The 19144-nt window shown below is 41.6% G+C and overlaps 1 protein-coding gene across 2 annotated transcripts; it reads right to left on the bottom strand.

Moving 5' to 3' along the window:
• Positions 1-498: 498 nt before the first annotated feature.
• On the bottom strand, positions 499-12187 carry st8sia6 (ST8 alpha-N-acetyl-neuraminide alpha-2,8-sialyltransferase 6). 2 transcript variants are annotated; one of them, XM_030407593.1, is made up of 7 exons: positions 11473-12187; positions 9565-9717; positions 9352-9426; positions 7780-7924; positions 2994-3106; positions 2808-2900; positions 499-2722 (listed from the first exon to the last, which is right to left on the bottom strand). In XM_030407593.1, exons 1-7 carry the CDS (start codon positions 11571-11573, stop codon positions 2245-2247), a joined length of 1158 nt encoding a protein of 385 aa, XP_030263453.1. In that variant the 5' UTR covers positions 11574-12187; the 3' UTR covers positions 499-2244. The 2 variants fall into 2 exon arrangements, with proteins under 2 accessions (XP_030263453.1, XP_030263454.1); XM_030407594.1 differs by having other exon boundaries at positions 9565-9714.
• Between the last annotated feature and the right edge of the window lie 6957 nt (positions 12188-19144).

Below are 19144 nucleotides of genomic sequence, written 5' to 3'. Positions count from 1 at the left end.
AACACTCCCCGGCTAATCTTTTTTTTCAGTCTTTTAAAGCACCATCCAGATGTTTGCATGTCTGATTCAGGCAGTAGTTGTGGGATGCCCGGAAGCAGGACACACAGGAGAAGTCAAGTGGAAGGTGCAGCAATGTATAGGCCGCTTGTATCACAGCTGTATTGTATGTGGAGTAACAGGAAGCCAAAGGATAGCAGAAAAGAGGAGAATCAATAGAAGAGTGCTGTGCAGAAATATGTTGATAAATCACTGCATCTTGTGATGTCCCAGGCCTGAAACTAAACCCTCGAGCACAAACTGTGCCCCAAAAACTGGCCAAATGTGCCGCTCCTGAGTAAATAGTGCATTCTAATGACAAATCTTGGCAGGTTTCGGGCACTTAAAGGCTCAAAGATACTAAATCATGCAAGCTGAGACGTCTGGCTGGGAAAAAGCTTTTTCCTCCCGGTTTTTCGGACAAGTGAATTCCACTCCGGCCACTGATCACAAACACACAACTTGTTTTCTGATAAATATTTATTCACTGATTTCACTTTGACTTCATTTTCTCTCTCATCTCGTGCTGTTTACAAAAAAAATAAATCACAAACATTCAAATGATTCTAAAATTGTCTCACCCAGTATTCTCGTGTTTGGTCATCTTACTGATGCTTTACATTTTGTGACAGTCTGCAACAAAACCCTCGCTGTCGAGCTAACATTTACAAATAAGGTGGCAAACAAGTTCGACAAAACGACAATAAGTAAGACAGATTGTTGAGCTACACATATTGCATACTGCTGTTCTTTTCTTATTACTTTTATTGACAATATGATCCTGGAACTCACAGTGTGTTAGCCCCTACTGGTCTGCCGCGTCCCAGTCATGTTTCAAGATCCGGCCCACGCCAGACCTGTTTATCCAGACCACATTCCACTTGGAACGACGGCACTTGGGCGTTCCGCTATTAATTGCCAGGTTGAAGCCGCTAAATGTCAGCCAAGAGAGTTTTGTTGCTATCTATTGCAATACCAAGTCAAAGTCAAGTCAAGTCTTAAATCACCGTTGGACAAACAAGTCTGAAGTCCTTGAATCTGTGACTCAAGTCTGACTCTCTTCAAGCCACGAGACTCGAGTCCCTAACCTCTTTAGACTGTGTTGCTGTAAGACCGTATAAGTGTCAGCATGAACGGCAAGTCAAGACCCACCAAGTCTTGATGCAAATATTACAAAGACAGCTAACCCAAATGTTACAATATTCACCCAAAGTGCACAATTCACAATTATCCCACGACCTTACATTGGAGGCAGTTTTAAATCTGCATCGATTCAGCATTTACATCAACTGGAAAAAAAGTGTTTGTTGTAGCAGTTTGTGTGCAGCACTCATCCTGTGTGGTCACTATGGTGACGACGGGCAGCACATTGAAACATGGGCTCCCCATAGCAACCTTTGTGAGGAGGGACCCCCCCTGTGTTCATCGGTGTTATTATGTAGGTGGCGTCTCTGTTTTCGTGGCTCCGAGCTTCTGATGACTGCAGCCCACAGGGGGGCAGCCATGATTTTGTAGTTAACGCTACTTGAACAGAAGCCCTGCAGCCACTCTGAGATCTGAGGCTTTACCTCATGTCTGTACCACATCCAGCAACGTCAGTGGCGTCGAATCAAAGTACAGAGATGTGATTAGGGTGTGTGAGTAACATTTATTTCTCCTCGACAGCCCTCAGAATATTGTCAGAGTGGCTCGCTGTGTGAAAAGGATTCTTCACATTCAGTGTGCTGAGTTTTTGCAGTCAGTGTTGGAGTGTTATGGCCAGACAATCTTCACAGAAAGGAGGTATTTGAGTGAAAATACATTCAGTTTGTTAAAAAAAGCTTGGATGGTCAGTCATTAATTATTGATTAGCATAAGGCACTACAATGTAGTTAAAGGCCACACAAAGAATTCCCGTTTAAATCAAAACAACTCCCTCCAGACTCCAGCTGGAGCATTTGTGGTAATAAATAAATTTGTATAAGACCGTTTACAGACTGTTCGCAGTCTTATGATTGTTGCATTTTGAATTCAGTGCAAATGTCTTGGCTGCACAGCACGTCCAAGCGTCCGCTGCGCTTGGACACGCCTGATCTGTGTCACCGGCCAAACTAGATCCTTCCAGTCATTAAAATGTTTATGAAGGACTTCGTGATTGACTGGCTTCTTCCTGAGGCTACAAAGAAGGCACTATGCTCCGGTCCCGTCAGCTGCCCCTGGGTCTGGGAACTACTTCTCACCTGGATGACATTCTCCCAGGTGAAGCTTGAGCACCCCCTCACTGTGCAGCCGCAACAAGAGGTCAAACTCCACCGGCATGGCGTGGAATTTCACTTTTGTTTGCCTGTCATCGTAGTAGTGGTTGGTTAAGGCATGGAGTCCATGTGGGTGGTTGCTGAAGGGCCAGAACCCGTACAGATGAACGTTGGCGCAGAGTTCCAGTGCCAGGCTAACCATGATTATTCCGGTGCTAAGCCGCACTGCTCGCACGCCTTGGGAGCGCCAGAAGACGGCCAGACTCTGAAGGTATTCAGGGTTGAAGAAGATGGGTCGGATGGGGCTTTCGAAGTCCTCGATTGTGTAAGCGACTCGGAGGGACACGCCGGTGTTGTGGCCAAAGGAGAAGGCGGGGATGAGCAGCAGGGAGTTGCCGTAGGTTCGCATGTTCTCCACAAACGGACGGCGACGCCCATTAAGAGCACCATACCTGAAAGACAACAGCAGGTGTTTAACACAAGAGACAAAAGGAAGATGTTGAACTGACAGTGCAGTGTGATCATGTTCTCACTCACTTTTCAAGAAAGATGCTCGGGTTCGCCGTCACAAGATCAGTCTTGACGCCCACGTGTTTCTCATAACCGTTTTGCAAAGGAGGAAGGTTACACCTGAGGAAGCAACAAAGAAGACGAAGACAATGTTTTACAGAAGTTTAAAAGAGTCAACGTTTCAGTTCTCATTTTTCACATCAGGTTTCTGACCTGATGACAAACTGAGCTGAATCGATCATCTGTCCACAGCTACTGTTGCTCAGGATCCCACCGTTCCCAACGACTGCACACGTGTCAAACGTCTTATTTGGGAAAGGACGCTCCTGCAATCAACACCAACAGAAAATGCATTACAAAACTTTCATACCGATGATGATGATTTTCTCTATCAACATAGGTTATAATCAACCTTTCGTGTAATTTTTTATTGACAAGGTAAAAATCCAGCTGTAATTTTCCCCCAAGTTGTTAAATAAAGTTGAATCTTATCGTTGGAAAATGCACCTTTTACAACCACCAGAGTCATTGCACATCCTTAAGTTGTTAAATGAAGAAATTGCCTCCAAAGGCTTTATTGGTCTCACTCAGTTGAAAAAGCGGTTCTTTGATAAAGACGCTTGCATGCTGTCATGGTTTGCACAGCGACACTAAATATGTTTATAGAGGTTTTTTAACGCCACTTCCTGGTCGCCTGAAAGTCCACTCCCAGCCGTTTATGGCAGCCAGTCAGGACACAAGTTAATATTCAGCCGCCTCACGGTTCAGACAGTGTTTTGCTGCAAAATTACGGTCTGGTCCAAGTCTGGTCGAAACGTGATAATGTTCATCATTTGAAATGTCTATTCTTTTTTTATAATGCAAAAAATACAAGTGCAACAGGTCCCCAGTTCAGTTGTGGGTGCCCTCTTGTAAGCTTTCAGACGCATCTATTGTTAAAACTACTATAATCATCTGACTGAGTGTGAAACTTCATAAATTCTCATTTTCATTTTATTGCTCAGGATCATGATCACATGGTGCGGAGCACAAACAGATCGTGCAATAAATGCAAAACAACAGCACACATCATGGCAGGGCTTTCCACTAAGACACAGACTAGCCAGCCATAATACATAAGTAGCCAGCGGGGGGGGGGGGGGACGATACGATCTTATACACTGGTCTAAATAATAATAATAATGTTACATTATTATTATTATTATTAGCCTAAGTGTGCCTGCAGAACAGGCAGCCTATATTAATTTCTCAGACATTTGCTCTATTATTATTATTATTATTATTATTATTATTGTTATTATTATTATCAGCATCAATATCTACTCTATATATTATATTATTATTATTACAAAATATCGCATCTTCTTTTATTCATTAGTGTAACTAAGTATGCCAGACGCTAATGCACCAATAAAAACTGTGATTTGCACACTGAAAATAATAAATAATAGGCTATACAAGCTCACATAATATTGCATCATGAGGCGTTCTGGGCTTGTAAATATCTTATTGTCGGTGCATGACACCTTCACAGTCTGCAGTGGTGGCTACACAATTAAACACTCAGTGAACGTTTCTCCCTTAGCAACTAATGAAAATACACTCTTAGAGTCCGTTTGGTTTCATTTGTACAACCGACAGTGTTTTTTGATGCCAGCACGTGTCGCAGGTATTGCTAAATGGACGCTGGAAGAGAAGAGTGGATTACCGGTGACAAAATAAGCGTATTATGGTGAGCCCTGCTTCTCGCCTCCGACGGCCGACACACTGACTCCGCTGAGTGCGCGCGCACACACACCGCGTGTCGGGGCCGCGGATGAGTTTCTCTCCCTTGTGATCAATGAAGTCGGCGATGATCGGAGTAATTTGTGATTATTATCAGTACAAGCACAGCGAATCACAATTTTAATGAGTGCGGTTCAGTTTGACATTATTGTCAGTCTGTTAGAAAAACATTTAACTTTATTAAAATCGAAAAATAATAGTCATTAAAGTAGCCGGCTGGAGTTAACCGTGTAGTCGGCTATATGGCCGGCAGCCGGCGCTTGTGGAAAGCACTGATCATGGATATCGATAACACCAGATATTATAACAAAGGACGGATATGTTACACATCTAAACAAGGTATGATACCAAAATGACTGCAAATCCCCTGTTTTCAATCCAGACCTTTTTATCTCCCAGTGATCTAAGGATTTCTGGAGTTATTCACTCTCAATTACAGATAACCTGGTGGTACTTTTCATACAACACGTACTCTCTAGTTTAAGCTCTTGTTTAAATTCGACAGTCACCATTCTGAGCTCACTTTGCCACTGCTGCATGATCGGATCGTTCTGCCTCTGTTCAGCTGTTAGTTTCAACCATTTGATGTTGTCACACTTTTGTCTGAGCAACACTCAAGACGAGTTCAACTGCAATTTCATCTGCCATTACACCTCATCAGTAATCTTCATCCTGAAGCATACAGATGCTGCCGACCTAGCAGGTTTGGCAGCTTTACACTTGAAAGAGTTATAAGTAGCACCAGGCACGTGCACACATAAGGCCCAAGGGGTGCTTGAGCCCCTGCCCTTTTTGCCTCGTATTAGAAAGTGCCCTTTTTGTGTGTTTTTTTAAAGAATGAATAAATTCCTGTTGTGCATAGGGATATCAAAAAAACGGCGGTATAAAAACGCTTATGAGTTGAATCTGTGAATATATTTCCAACTTTACTAGACTCAGTGGAGCAACTTGAACTTGTGTGAGTTATAAACCCATTAACATAACTTCCTTTTGGGGGCTAACAAGTCACCTTCCACTTATTCAACGTGCTTAAAAATGAGTGATATTTCAGAAGATTTGTGCTTGTTAAGCCAACTGCGTGTTAATGACAGTTAAGAATAATCTAATACGAAAGCTGCCTTTGTCGGCTGTTTATCTTGTCACAAATATTCTGCTTCTACCAGATACTGAGTTTACTGCGACTTTGCTGACTTTGCTGTTGTAAACATTGCTGTTCCTACTAACATTCACAGTAGCAGTCACAGTAGTCCTTTCTTGGTTTTGTCACAATTTTAGATGTGTAGCCTGTATTTCTAGTTTGCACTCGCCCTCCAATAAATAGCCTAATAATAAACCAGTGTTTTATTGCTTTTTAAGAATTGCAGCTGAATTGCATGTCTTCTAAACCTCATTATTATAATAATGTGAATAAACTCATGTTTGTTGGCACTAAAAAAAATGGCAATTGCATGTCACTCACAGCTACGCAGGATACACAACTAAGAAGTAAGCTTTCTATAAGTACTTTGTTTATTAATTCTACATTAATTAATCTACATATTATGAAAATTTTTTTTTCATGTACTGCCCTTTTCTGATTTTGAACCCCTGCCCCTCTATAATCATGTGCACATCCCTGAGTAGCACTAACTTGTGCGGTATATATTTTGACAAAAAAGTTAGTAAAATATTATCAGAAACATTCAATGGATTTCTGCGAAATTTGGCACAGATCTTCGTTGTTAAGAGCCACTGAATGCTCATGACTTTCCTCTAGCGCAGCCATGAGGTTCACATCTGTGGTTTGGCCAGAAATGACTGAACAATGGGATGGATTTAGTCAACCTTCGGCGATGGCTTAAATAAGCAACAGCCACAACTTTTTTGCTTATACTCATCATTATGAAGTAGATACTGACTGCGCGGTGCAGTGGCCGTAAAAAAACATCCGCGTGTAGATTGGTTTCTTATAATCCTTGCTTTATCTTTGCTGATTGGCCTGCCTTGGCTCAATCTTTCCTGTGGACACGAAGGACGAATTTCAGCAGGTAACGGTGGAACAACCGTGGAAACTCTTGACTGCAAAAGAAAAAGAATCGAAGAGGGAGAGTGATAGAAACCGAGGCAGAACGAGTTAACGGACAGGAGCGCATGGTGTTGTGTCAAAGTCTGTAAATGCTGTTTTTGCGACAGTGGCACCAACAGTAATACAAAAGTGTAAACCCGTTAAACAATTATCTTTTTCTGCTATAAAAAACTTGCCAAACTATCGACATTCCCACCAGCCTCTGCTGAGCTGTGCTGTTTGCTACTTAGCATAGGTTAGCATTCTAAAGTACCATTTTAACCAATGTTGACATTATACCAATTAGCTAACACGGGGGCCGCTAGCACAGTTGGGGCAACTTTTATTGTTACATTATATTGTGTGCATAGAAGCAGCTGTGTTTAATGCTATTTATTGCTTTATTGCTCGTGCAATTTTTTCGTGTGTGACGGCGAAGATGTGACCTGAATTGCTTGGTAGTCAATAAATTGTGTGGGTCTAAGATACAGCATATAGGCATTTACGGAGATAAGGTCCAAACGAGATAAGAAATATTTTCCACTCTCCGAAAAAAGGAAGTACAGAGTTATTGTGCGGCGACGATCAAAGATATATTTATCAACATCTGCTTTTTGCTCATTTGTCTTTACAGAGCTGCGGGGGCGTAGTGGCACTGAATTCTCTACATGAAATCCACTGCATAAATTTACATTATTGGTTATTTTCATTGAGTTATATAACTGCAAACATTGTTTCTTTGTTTGCAAATTTAAAACATATGTAATTAATTAAAATATTGTATGAAGAAGATCAGTTTAAAAAGGAGCTATAGTTCAGTGTAAGGGCTTTTGACTGCATATCAAGAGATCCCCAGTTCAAATCTTGGTACCGACTAATCTAAAAGGGTTTTTTATGTATCTTTTTATTTTAATGTCAGATCCTGTACACAGAGTACAGGCAGCACAGGAAGTGCAGGCAGACTCCAGTTCAGTAAGTCTCTGGTCTGAGTTTGAGAGCCCTTTACCAAAAATAACCCTGTGTGCTGTGAGTGCGTATAAAGAGCCAACATGTGAGCAGACACATGACTTGTGACAGAACACGCAGGAGCAAAGCAGTGGAATAATCTCCATGGTGTAACATGCAGCAGCAGATGTGGTGGAAATACTCATGAAATAAAAAACAGCTTACTTTGATGAAGGTGCTGAATATCTCCGGGGTCACCTGGAGCGTCCTCTTCTTCTCCCCGTCATACTGGATCTTTTTTCCCACAGCGGTGTTGGCCTGGGTGATGATGGCCTTCTCAGAGCCATGGCACTTGTTGCTCAGCTGAGATCTGGAGAACCACAGGGGATTAATTAAATATCATACAAGGGTGGGCAGTAGTGTTGACACTGAAGAGCTAATCAAATATGCAGTTTATTTCATCAAGCGTGAAACAGTGTTGTGTCCTTAGTGAAGTCTAACTGTTTCACCATATCTCACGTGACATCAAGATGTGTTATATTTAGACCACAAGTACGCTGAAGTTCCTCTGCTTTGATCCACATGTCTGTTTCTACTTCCCGTTCTTTGTCTGTACTTGTTCTTCTTTACTTTCAAATGAATAAGAAACAAATCCTAGAGAGACATTATGATATTTGTTTAAACTTTCAAAGTGATTTGGCAATTTCTTTCTTTTATTTCTTTGCTATTTATATTCTGTTGTTATACTTGTTGCTTCTTTTTTTTCTTTTTTTTTACTTTTATGCTTTTAAAGCATTTTTTAAATAATATTCTGTTATTCATACACCTTTTATATATATATATATATATATATATATATATATATATATATATATATAAATATATATATATAAATTCACCTATTCCATTCATTCTCTGTTACACCTGTCATTGGTAGTTACAAGTTACTTTTTACATATTTTATTGCTTTATACCTTTTTCTATATCACACCTTATACAAAAATACTTGTATTTTCTCTAGCAGTAAAATATTTTCACACACATGATCTTGTCTTGGAACAATAAACATCTTGAATCTTGAAATGTAAACAAGTTAATGCAAACCACAGGCACGTGTAAGGTCAACATTTGTACCAAATATGGCGCTGTGCTCATGTTCACATGTTTGTTTATCACATCAGGAAGTGGTGAGGCCGGCGGTGGCATTAATAAAACCAGCGAGGCTGGCTCCGGCAGGTTTTTAAGGACACCTGAGGATATCTCCAGAGGTTTTTTTGTTGAAAACAAATCAGGAATTCTAAGCCAAACAGTGATTGAAGTGTTTTTTGTGTCTAAACCGAACCAGAGCATAACCACAGAACATTTACTCGCTATTTTAGGATGGTATGAAATCTTCCCTAGAAGTGCCTTATGAAACAAAACCCAGCAGGGTTTAATGTAATGTGTGCTCATTGGTAGACGGGCTATTTTGAGAGAGAAGAAGTCAACTTCCCCTTCTTCTTTAAAGAAGTGGTGCAGTGATATGTATACTGTCATTATTCAGTGGAAGATCAGGTTCTTGTCTGATTCATAATGTAAATTTGATGAGATTTGGGGCCTCTCTTTTGATTATATCAGAAAGGAAATGGACTCAGCCGCAACTAATAGGTTATTTTTTTTAACGTGGCCTTCAGTAGGTCCCTGTGATAATGTACAGAGTATTCCTGTGGACATTTCCCCCGCAGATAAGGCATGTCTTTAATAATCGTGTACTGTTTGTTTTGGGTGTCTTGTTTCTTGGACGTTGTGTTTTCTTACCTGAATTTCTGGTAATTATCCTCCTGCTTCTTCCAGGTCTGAGAGTACCGCTCGTTCACTTTGTCGATGACCTCCCTGAGACACACACAGACACACACAAACACAGGTCGAGTGAGTAATCCTTGTAGTGCTGACGTGACTTGATCCGATGAAGGCATAAACAAAAAAGGCAGGTCACTGGGGGAGAGGCAGCGAGGGTGAGGTCGCTCTCACCTGCAGCCTTTACAGAGTTGTTGGGGCGTAGTGGCACTTTTCTCAGGGGCACTTTTGCCCGGGATGCTTTTCTCGGGGGTACTTTTGCCCGGGATGCTTTTCTCGGGGGCACTTTTCTTCTGAGGAGATGGTCTGCGAGGATCCACATTGCTGCTGTGAAAAGAGGGAGAAGCGGCACAGGTGGGTAAAGATACAGAAGCAGGAGAGGAAACAGATCTTCTATAAACTCTGAGTCTTCCTTTTTCCTGGCTTCTGAGATCATGTTTACATCAGCTGAGAGTGCTGCTCCAAATGTGCTGTGTTTTTTTGTCCATGCACATATTCATCACATACAGCAGTCTTCTCATCCATGTGGTTCTGTATGGACGAATTACTCATTTGTAAACACACTAAAACAAAAGGGGAATCATATGAAGTTCTGTATTCGTGCATTTCCCCTTGACATGGGGCGCGGCAGTGGCAAATCTGTCAGCTTCATTCAAAATAAATGAACAACCAGTGTACAAACTCATGAGCAGAGACCTTTGCTTCTGCCTCTTTGTGCCTGTGTGTGTGTGTGTGTGTGTGTGTGTTGTAATATGCGGTCTGTGGCGCACTGCTCTTACAGTTAGCCATCTCCTCTTCCTATTTTGAAGTTACAAAAAAGATCTATGAGCTTGAAATGAGTCATCATGTCCGATTCCCACACAGTCTGTCCACCTGTGAGACCACAGAGCCCCACAGCCAGAGGGAGACTGTGATTAAATGTCAGATAGTATCAGGCTAAAAATCCTTTAATTTCAGGTTGGTGTGGGTGCAGCCACTCGTGCTTCCGTTTTGAATGACTCCGACGGTTTCACTGTGAGGGTTTCTTTAATTCTGCTTTTAAATTGACAAGAAACTTTATCGACAAAGAGCTAGTTTACTCAACTTCAAATTCAAGGTACCGTACAACTTTATACTATTACTGCACCATGTTTACAAGTTTTTCATACTTTTTTTTGTCTGAATGTGATTTTTTTTAGATACACTAAATCATCATGTTCCCCTTTATGGGTCGAGAAGTTCTCCTAGTTCTAATTCTTCTGCTAAATAAACTATTTAAAGCAGAAACCCTGGTGGATTTGACTGGAAAGCGCATGAAAACAGATTTTCTGAGCACATGAGAAAGACATGTGGTTCTCACAGCAGGAGAGCGACGCTACAATCATATAATGACATTTTCAGTTGAAACTTCCCAAAGTAGATAAAGAAGCTCGACTTTAAAGATGCATTATGTAGTTTTGGGGAAGAAATTCAAATGTAAAACAAACTATACAAACAGACGCGTTTTCATTTACATGACTGAATAAACTGACTAAACAAAACGAAGGTGAGGTAACTTTATTTGTACAAGGTATAAGGTATATTTCGTTGCAGTTAAGAAGAATTGGCCGCTTACACACAGACAGCATTTACACCATCGACAGAGACAGTGACATAACAGTGACTACAGTGCTCCACACATGGGAACATGGATTAAAAAGTATATAAAAAGGTATTACTATCAAAAGACAAAAGACAGAATACAAGCCATCATGGCAGATACAAAAAACTAGGGTTTTTTTTTTCTTTTCTTTTTTTTTTAAACTGACCTTACAGGTGCTATTTGTAAGAAAACTTTTGGGTCTCATTCCCGACTTGTCAGATAATGACGCTTGTGGTTTCCCAACTCATCAAAAACTGATGCTATCGGATCAGATCGACAGGTCAGCGGGTCCAGAAACATCATATCTAATAATGGAACATCTTCCTCTTGTCCTTGGTCTCTTAACTTATCTTTTTCTACTGATAAACCCCCCATATAACAAACACAAAGTCCCTTCCCCACTGGAGTGATAAGATGAGTGTGTGTGTGTGTGTGTGCGCACAGGGGTTTCACACACTTACCTTCGGTCGAACGCGTACCAGACAAACGAGGTCAGCAAGCTCCCCACAAAGAGGAGAACGAACACCAAAGAGAAGAGTGACTTCAAGAGCTGTCCCCTCATACCTCACCCCTCCTGCAAACACCCTCACCCGCTAGCCCCCCTCACCTTCTGTCTGAAGGTCTCTCACCTTGCTCAACACCTCACCCCTCACTGCTTTCTGTCACCCTCACTCTCTCTCTCTCTCTCTCTCTCTCTCTCTCTCTCTCTGCATGTGTTTTCAGATTTCCTCCCCCCTCTCTTTCTCTCTCTCTCTCTCTCTCTCTGAACTGTTAATCTTTTGCCTCTCTGCTTTCTTATGTTTTCTCTTACCTCCTCCTCCCCCTCCCCCTCCTCCCCCTCACCCTCTTCCTGTGTCTCTGGTTTGACTGTGTTTCTCTCCCTCCTCGGCAGAGTGAGTGCACGCCTCCTCAGTCAGAAGCTCTCTCCCTGCCTCTTGTTCAGGCAAGTCCTCTGTCCTCTGTGCACCTCTTCTTTGTCTATCCTCCCTTACTGTTTTCTGTGTCCAGATCAGATGAGAGAAGCCCGCTGTTCTGTTGATCCACATCCTACTTTGATTTCTCGCCAGGTCTCTTCTGTCCACTCCTCTTCAGTCTCTCATGTGTCCACACGGTCGAACTCACAGTCCTACTTTCCACCACAGCTAGCTCGAGCTCCTTCTGATCTCCGCCCCAGCCCTGTGCCTTCCCCTCCCTCCCCCAGCCAACCTCCGCCCACACCCCTTAAGCCCCTCTCCCCTTTGGACAAAAAGGAGGCAGTAACATGAGTGCCCGGTACTGAATTAGCCCACAGTTCGCCTCTTGACTAGTGTGTGTGTGTGTGCCAGGAAACAAAACCGAGTGAGGGGCAGAGGCTTGCCATCCAATCAGAGCGACTCCAAACACCCCTCACACTCTAAAATACACGCACACAAGCTTCCTTTATTCTTGTGTCAAATTTTGCCAGCTGTATCGACTCATATCCACTTTTGATAAAAAGTGTGTGCTTCTTCTGTTTGAGAGGTGGGAGGGAATTGGGGGTTGGGGCCAGAGGAAGGGAAGTCTCCACTCAGCTGAGAGGGGAACCTGTTTCGAACATGGCAGCACTGCTGGCCAAAATGAGAGAAACAGAAAGCCAGACAGAGAGCAGGACAAAAAGCAGACAGAGGTGGGGAGCTGATGCCCAGAGGAGCCATAACTCATCTCGTGTTTGGCTCTCGTTTGGGAGCTCTGGGTTGCCGGCTGTGTGATGCAGGAGAGATAATACATTCTATGGGAAGCTGAACGAGGTTTATGGGAAGAACGTTGCTCCCACGGAATACATTTTACAATAAACCCCCCAAAAAATGTAACCACGCCCAGCTCTCCTTCTTTTATCCCTCCTGCTTTGAGTTTGTCAGTGGAAAACTCCCTGCTGAGCTCCTTGGAATGAGGCAATTATGCCGAGTAACTACATGCTGAGTAAGCCGAGTCGTGCCACAGCAACCCGACTGCGCCCAGCACACACAGAAATCCAAAAACAAAAAGAGCCCACGGAAAGTTTTTAGTTTGGCAGGACGGCAGGGTTTGCATAAATCCGGTCGGGGTCGCTTGAGGCTGCTCTGCTGCGACCAGATGGAAGATAATCAATAAGTCCAACTAATATGATCAGGCTAATAGAGACGGGGCTAAAAGCTACACTTAACCTGCTTTTTACCTCAAACACGCTTTCATGTAATGGCTCCTTGACTGATGAGCAGCTAGGCCTTTCATGGGCGATGTGTGTTACGTGATAATGATAACCTGTCCTAAATTATCGAACCATCTCGTGTTTTGCAAATTGCAAATTTGTGAATTCTGTTCAGACAAGCTTTTCTTGTTGGACGTGTCCTTATCAGACTAATGCTAACAACTCAGCCCCGCGAGAGCCCTGCCTCTGGTTAAAACACTTTCATGCATCATGGGACACAAACAGGAATGTGGAGAGAAATGTGGGAAAAAATCAGCATCTCCGTGATAATAACAAGGCTGTTAGCCTGAAAAAACAGAGCGAGGCCCTGCCCCGGAGTAATTGCAGTGTGTGATAGAGGAAGTACAGCAGCAAGCACCTTGCGTCTGTGGCGGTCTGTTCAATCAAACATCCAGACCTCTCATCTGGCTTCCCCTCATCACAGGCCATCCTGCTGCCTCCTGCGCACAACAGTCAGTCATTAGCTTATTACAGACAAAGCCATTTCCATCCAAAGACCCCATAAGCTATATAACCACATTAAAGCCAAAGGAGTGATTCTTCAAGATGACGTTCGTAATATCGTGCCATGGGAGGTTTCTCAGCATCGTGCAGCTCTTGTGTGCCTGCAGGAAGGCCTCGGCCTCTTTTACTCAGCGTGGATGGATCATGCGGGAATTATTATCTCAGTGATGGATGATTGTGTAATTAGAAACTAACTTTTGGTGATTAATCTGTTATCCAGCTCGGAGGGAAGCAGGAGCGCAAAGTTCTGCAGGATTTCTGCAGCATTCTGAAGTTCATTTGAAGGTGCAACATGTAAGAATTGGCGACCTGTTGAGTTCAAACTAATAGGGGGCAGCATATTATCAGCTTAAGATGCCAACTGTTGCTGACTGGGGCTACCATTAGCTAGTTAGCTCAATTAGCGGTGCAGTTAGTGGTCCTATGATAGATACTGCATGCTCTGGCCAGACTGGGAGTTTGGAGCACTGGTGTTGGTGTTTTTTGGTGTTTTTTACACCGCTTGCACAGAAGCTTTGGACTACAGAAGCTTTGACACAATGTCTAAACTGTTATTTCCACACACTGTTATTACAAGTTAAATTCTAACATAGTGCACCTTGCACTAGGGGCTTTATGTGAGAAATTAACCCAAATTATCAACAAAATGTGAATGAATATGAATTAATTAATATGAAGTACTTTTACTGTGTAGTTTTTGAGAAATCAGCAGAGCAGCTAGCTGCAAGGCTAACTAAGCTAACTAGCTAACAGCTGCTACAGTTAGCAGTAATTAGCAATTATTCTGGTGACTCTTCCTCCATAAATAGTTCAACAAGCTATCCCAGCTGTACTTTGCACTTCTCCTACTATACTTTTATCTCGTAGTTTTTAAGAAATCAACTGTCTCACAGAGAACCGGGTCCAAAGCTCCTGTGCTGAAGGTGTAACACCAACTTTTCCCATGGTCCCTGAGCTCCCGACCAGGGGAGAGTTAACTAAGCTAACTAAGCTAACTAGCTAACTAGGAGGTAACTGCAGAAATTAGCAGTGGTAATACGCTGCTCTTCTAGTATGTATGAATTTGACAGGTGGGCAATGCTGTCATATTGCACCTTTAATTTCTTCAGGCACAAAGAGAAAGTCTCTGTTGGTGAGGCAGTGAAACAGTTTGAATACGTGTAAATATTGAAATGGTTTTTAAGAAAAAGTTGTGTGTTTGTTTTTTCTGGTTTTCTAACTGATAACCTCCAGCTGCCCTTGACAGGAAGTGGACACAGCATGCTACAAGGAGGCGTGAATGACGGAGTGAGAGCCAGTGCCCTGATCATCTACAGAAGACAGGATGTGAATCGGGCTCGCTTTCTTCGTTGCAGCTCTAAAGAAAGGGGATTCCCCAGAAAACCGCTGCGCTTCCTGTCAGTGTCTGGAGGCTTTTTGATATACCAGGTCACTGCAAACAACAAAATGTCAAAACAAAATTGGCATGCCCTGTCATTGTTAGCTGTGCTCCTGTGCTGTGAAACCTTTTAACAGGTTGCGTGACAGACTAGCAACAACCATGATGGGGGCAGACCACATGGAAATCAAGTGGGACAAATTTCTGCTGTACCATCACACGATATGACTCAGCACCCTCATTGTTGGGGAAACATTAGTAGCTTATCTTCTCTCAATATGAGTGCGACCGTCTGTAGGTGGCCAGTGTAGATGATGCAAGAGGATCCGAGGAGTCGATGTTTTTAAGCCGGTGTAAGGCTAAAAATTAAAATGATCACATATTCATGAGGTGGCAGCTTTTTATAATAAAGACCAGCAACACAAACTGTTTCCAAAGTGCCACACAAGAACAAAGACAAGAGTCAAACAAAACACGTCACAGTTTCCAGGATGAACCCAACACCATCAGGAACTAATACACGACACATGCTTGTAAATGACTGACATGGCTGTAAATTGAAATGGTGTCTTTATCTATTAGGCAATAAACGGTACATGCTCCACACACAGTCTTTGGTACACAGCAGCCATGTGTAACAGCTAATAATTTGGCATTCAAGCTAACATATCAACCACTAACCTGTGACACCCACAACATCACAGTGATCTGAATCCAAAATATAGAAAAGTAAAAAAAAATCTGTCACAGAAAACTGTTTTTTCTTACTTTCTTTTATACATTTATTTCTTATCTCGTAACAGACTTTCACCTCAGCAGCTACAGGAAACTTTCATTTGATTCTGTGGGCCACGCCAGACAGAAGTAGCACTTGACACCGCTCTATCACACATCCTATATATAGAAACTGCATGTAAAACCGAATGATTTGGCATTTTAAACAATATACAAAATGCTAACATGTGACATCCACTACATGGGTCCACTACAGATATAGTATGTCTATCTTTGTGCTAATAGTTTTTATTATATTTTCATTCAAATTGTTATTTCATTCTTTACAATATTGCCTTATTATTCTCTATTTTTTGAGACTTACTCTTGTGCTGCTACTTATTTTCCCTCTGTACTGCTGTGCTACCTGTGAACATCATATCTTAACTGTGGTCTGTATAAAAAAAAACCTTTAGTTGATAGTCAAGAAAAATCTAACCAGAAGATTTCAACCCTCTATTTCAAATCTTCACTTAATCCTCGAAAATAATTTCCCTCATTTGCAATGAAGTCAAGATACACATGAAGTTATTCTCCTCTTCAGGCCAACAATTAAAGCAGTGTAGTGGAAATCTGAAAAAAAAAAAAGATTGTGAAACAAGTCTTTAAGAGTTTAATTGAAGCCTTTGCAAAGAGACTACAACTATTACAGAGAATTACGGTTTTACAGCCCCGCACAGGTGAGTTGAGTCACACCTTGTGTGTGTGTTTTTATAAAGCCTGTGCTCTCCTGCGTGGCAGATGGGGAGTGTAATCTGCCTAGAGACCATTAATGAGCAAAAACAGGCCATGGTAACGTCAAGATGTGTGTGTGTGTGTGTGTGTGTGTGTGTGTGCGCGCGTGTGTGTGTGCTAAAGTGCTAACATCAATAAAGTTATTATTATGAGTGTTGTAATTGTTGTTGTTACACCACCGCTTCATGTCATAAGATCTTATTCTGGTTAGCATTTTTTTTTTCAAAGTTGTTTCCAGAGGACATGGCTGTTAGGTCATGTGTCTATTTGTGGCTGTAAAATGACAATGATCACACAAAAGACATCTTTGTATTAGTGTCACCCCATCATAACTATGGTAGTAACTTTATGACTTATATGGGTCAAACTTGGTGCTGATGGTCTTGTTTGCTTATAGGTCATATAGCGCCATCGGCATTGAACTGAGACTGTGTCATAACAAGAACATTTAGCAGTAATACATGAAAACATTCACCTTGAGCTTAAGTGATATATTGAAATATTTCTATAAATAAGAAATGCCAAAGTCTTCTGGTTCCAGCTTCTCTAATGTGAGTATTTGCTGTGTTTCTCATTGCGAGTAAAACATCTCTGGGTGCTGGTCAGAAAAAGCAAACAACATGTCACCTTGTTTGGCTTTAGGTAATTATGACTGGCACGTGTTTGTGTGTTAATAGATACAAATAATCATCAGTTGCAGTCCTACATCCGCCTCCTCAGTGCTCTAAAGATCCTCCAAATGACTGCTTACAACTCATGACCGGTGCATGTGGCTTAACATTAAAGCTCGACACATCATATGTCACAGTTTTCATGCATTTTAAAAACAGTTCGCCCTCAGGGGCCCGGCTGATGAGGCTAGACCAAAAGGCTTCTGGTTCCAGGAGATCTAATCATGAGCTCTGGGACCTCTGCGTCACCTGACGCGATAATGTTTAGGCTCTCTCCGGCTGCGGGCCCTGAAATTGTCATCACCTTCCACCTCGCTGGCCTGGGCTGCTGCGAGTGGCGAACGGCCCCACAGGGAGGTGTGATGGAGGACGTGGGCCTGCGGGGGGCAGTAATGGGGTCATGTGGTTTAAGAGAACAGCTGATCCCGGTGCATTCCACTGCTGCTTAACATGAGGCCTGGTGCCCTCGCGCCTGTTTGAACTATTACCACCCTGCACGTCTCATAAGCACTCGCACAACCAAAACACATACAGACGATTGATGTCAGCTCGCAATCACACACAGTCACTTAGAGGGGTCCATGCATAATTTACACATCTGACCATGGATATAATGGACATGAGAGACCCTCCGCTCCAACATATTACAAGTCAAGCCCTAAATTATGAATGAAGTGGATTATTGTTGATTGTGTGTATTATATATGAGGATAACACACTATTTGTGCTGTTTTTACCTTATTTGCTTTATGGGTTTATATTTTCAATGGTTGGGCAGCTGTGTGTTTTAAAGTGCTGTAAAAAGTAATACTTGAGTAAATGTAAAGATATTAAATTAAAATATTACTTTGGTAAAAGTGAAAGTCATCCACACCAACAGTACCTGGTAAATGTCTCAAAGTACCTGATACTAAATGTACCTAAGTTTCAAAAGTAAAGTAAAAGTAAATCACACATTTACATGTATGTAGCCTTTACATTCTACACTACCAGGTCGTCAGATAACCCTGCTGGCAGATTATCATATTTGATATTCAGCGTTTTTCTGATTATTGAGGTGTCTCATCTGATTGCTGATAAGATAAATTACATTTAAAATGCAAACTGCTAAGTTCATTCATACAGTAACTAGTAACTTAAGTTATCAAAGAAGTAGCCTACTATATTTGCCTCCAAAATGTAGTGGAGTGTAAAGTAGCAGATAATGGAAATACTAGTGTAAGGTACATCAAAATTGTAAACAAGCACAGTAATTGAGCAGATGTACTTAGTTACATTTCACCACTGACTGTGCACTATAGATCAACCGATTAGGATCCCATATTCAACATTTATATTATCAGAATTGTTTTTTTTTGTTTTTTGTTTTTATGCAGACAAAGTAAAATTATTTTGAAATGTGCATCTTCTTCTTCTTGACTCTCGTGCAACGTGTAATCTGCAAAGTAACTTATCAAAATCAGAATCAGAAATTAGAAATACTCAAAGTATCTCAAAAACACTGGAACTTTATAGACTGTGAGTAAATGTACTTAGTTACATTTATTATTGATTGTATGCTAGGGTTGACTCATTAGTTGGATTTGACATTCAACATTGTCTAATAATTGGACTAGCAACTAGTAACTAAAAATATCATGAAAAAGAACAATATTTGCCTTATAACGTTATTTGTCCACAGTGACAGTAAAATCTGAGATTAATACTGAGAAGTCTGGTCAGAATAAATCTTTGCTGACAAATCAAAGTGATCTCAGTAACTTCAATTAAGAGACATTTGACTTTTGGACATTTTGATTTATAATACCAGCTACAACCACCTGATGGCGACAAACCTGATAAATAACAAACTGTATTGCCACACT

The sequence above is a fragment of the Sparus aurata genome, chromosome 23 (assembly GCF_900880675.1).
Source record: "Sparus aurata chromosome 23, fSpaAur1.1, whole genome shotgun sequence".
NCBI lineage: Eukaryota > Metazoa > Chordata > Actinopteri > Spariformes > Sparidae > Sparus > Sparus aurata.
Note: the sequence above shows the minus strand (reverse complement) of the source record. Positions and strands in the feature narration are given on the sequence as shown.